General features: G+C 38.8%; 1 protein-coding gene across 1 annotated transcript; it reads left to right on the top strand.

Moving 5' to 3' along the window:
- Positions 1-633: 633 nt before the first annotated feature.
- On the top strand, positions 634-1,894 carry LOC122092616 (transcription factor MYB4-like). The gene is made up of 3 exons (XM_042662837.1): positions 634-838; positions 943-1,072; positions 1,187-1,894. The coding sequence occupies exons 1-3, from the start codon at positions 706-708 to the stop codon at positions 1,209-1,211; spliced, it is 288 nt and encodes a 95-aa protein (XP_042518771.1). The 5' UTR covers positions 634-705; the 3' UTR covers positions 1,212-1,894.
- Positions 1,895-2,160: the final 266 nt, after the last annotated feature.

Here is a 2,160-nt window from a genome sequence, read left to right on the forward strand (position 1 = left end):
ATCCATGTCTTGAATGGATCACATATGAGCTATGCGTGTGTGAGATCTATCAATCTATGGTTCTCATTGCAATCATAGTGTATATGGGAGCATCAACATGGGTTGGAATTTTTGCGTTCACATGGGCATATGCCGATCATTTTGCCACCCATTGTGCTTAGGTGTATGCACCAAGCTTCCAGGATAATTAAGTTCTGTTTCTCATACTCTACCCCTAGATTTTTTTTTTTTTGGCTAGACCTACCCCACAGATAGGCACAACCCCTACAACCCCTAGTTGTAGCGGGTTGTGAAAAGATGCCCTCACCCCTTGAAACCAAGGTTTATGTTTGGATGTGTGAAATGTGGATAGGGAGCGTTCCACTACCCATAAATAAATGACAAACAATCATTAGAAAATATATTTTCCATGACAAAAATAAAATTTGAAAGTTGTTTAAACTTATTTCTTTTTTTTTTTTTTTTTTTTTGCTAATGCTAAAACGAGTGAAAGGTTTACAAATAGTATGTTACGAAGAAACAAAAGTAGAAGCCTCTAAGTCATATACGTATAGTTTGTTTTTTTGTTCGGATCCCAACTACAAATATGAGCAGCAGCCTCCCGTGAGCTGTGAAGTGATTGAGCTCAAGAGCTTGGGTTCCAGTAGCGGTACTGCACTACTGTGGCAGCTTACTCCGGTGTGCAAGTGATACCTCATCCCAGAGATGGGTAGGACTCCCAGCTGTGAGAGAAGTGGACTGAAGAAGGGGGCATGGACTCAAGAAGAAGATAAGAAATTGGTCGATTACATTAAGAGATATGGCCATTGGAACTGGCGCGAGCTTCCCAAATTCGCAGGTAGGTTAACATTTGGAGACTTCTTTTAAGATCTTCATATTAGCCCAGATGATTATGTCATCAAAATTTCATCTGGGTTTGCTTCTCTTTGGTTGTTCCTCCAGGTCTATCAAGGTGTGGAAAGAGTTGCAGACTCAGGTGGATGAATTACCTGAGGCCGAATATCAAAAGAGGGAACTACAGCAGAGAAGAGGAGGATATCATCATCAAAATGCATCGAGCTCTAGGGAATAAGTAAGTGCAGATTAAAAGGAGAAGATAAGTTCTTCCTAGTGAATCAAAGTTCTTTTAATAAGCTGATAGTACACAAATAGAACTCGATCTGATCAGTTCTTCATTTACTTGCAGATGGGCAGCAATTGCAGAAAAATAACCAGGGAGGACAGACAATGAAATCAAGAATCATTGGCACACCAGCCTTAAGAAACGCTTGAAACAAAATCCAACTGAATCAGAATCAAAACCTCAGACCTCCGATCAGTGTAAAGCTAACATCAAACAAGAATCATCAAAGCTCAGCACTGTTTTGGAAGACTCATCATCACCCTTGTCTCCAGTTCCATCCTTGAGTGATTTCTCCTCTTCAAGCACTGATTCTATGTTTGGGACTATCACAAACTGGATGGGAGATGAATATAGTACTGTTTTATCAGACAAACTCGAAGAACCCATCAGTGGGGAATTTTGGACAGAATCATGTGTGGAAGGGAATTCTTACATCCAAGAGAATTTTCCAGAGACCTGGGCTTACCCAGGGATACTGTTCCCTCTTTCTCCCTTCTCCCTTGAAGAGTCTTTGGGTTCATACGTATCCTATGAAGATAATTTCATGGAATTTGAGAAAATGGATGAAATTTGGTGATCTACTCTTTCAATAGTTCTCTCTCCAACTGTCAATGAAGTCTAGTGGGTCTTCTGTCCCTTACTGGTCTATGGGAAGTCATGCAGCATTATAAGCCAGGTATGGAGTAGGAAGTGATCACCTAGAAGCTCTAGTAGGCCATTGTCTAATAGTTGTTTCGGCTGGAGTGATTTTGTTAGGATTCAAGCAAATCCAGTCTTTCTTATGGGTCATTGTAAAGAGTATCATCAAATGAGCCAATAAATAAGAATTATCTTCTAGAAGTGATTTTCTAGTTTGTTTTAGCTAGGATGGCTACACTGTTATTCCTTGTATCTGTACATCTCTCTGCATCTTGGTATAGACAAAATTTTAGTAGATGCCATTTTATTTGTTTTGAATGGTAAATTATATTTATTAGAAAAAAAAAAAAAAAAAAAAAAAAAAAGATATATAAGCATAAAGAGAAGTTCTAAAGCAT

Source organism: Macadamia integrifolia, chromosome 11, assembly GCF_013358625.1.
Source record: "Macadamia integrifolia cultivar HAES 741 chromosome 11, SCU_Mint_v3, whole genome shotgun sequence".
Lineage (NCBI taxonomy): Eukaryota > Viridiplantae > Streptophyta > Magnoliopsida > Proteales > Proteaceae > Macadamia > Macadamia integrifolia.

Bases quoted from the DNA above. Each gene is read 5' to 3' on its own strand.
- LOC122092616 (XM_042662837.1), top strand. From the start codon at position 706: ATGGGTAGGACTCCCAGCTGTGAGAGAAGTGGACTGAAGAAGGGGGCA. The intron at 839-942 runs GTAGGTTAACAT...TTGTTCCTCCAG, and splicing joins CGAGCTTCCCAAATTCGCAG to GTCTATCAAGGTGTGGAAAG. The intron at 1,073-1,186 runs GTAAGTGCAGAT...ATTTACTTGCAG, and splicing joins CATCGAGCTCTAGGGAATAA to ATGGGCAGCAATTGCAGAAA.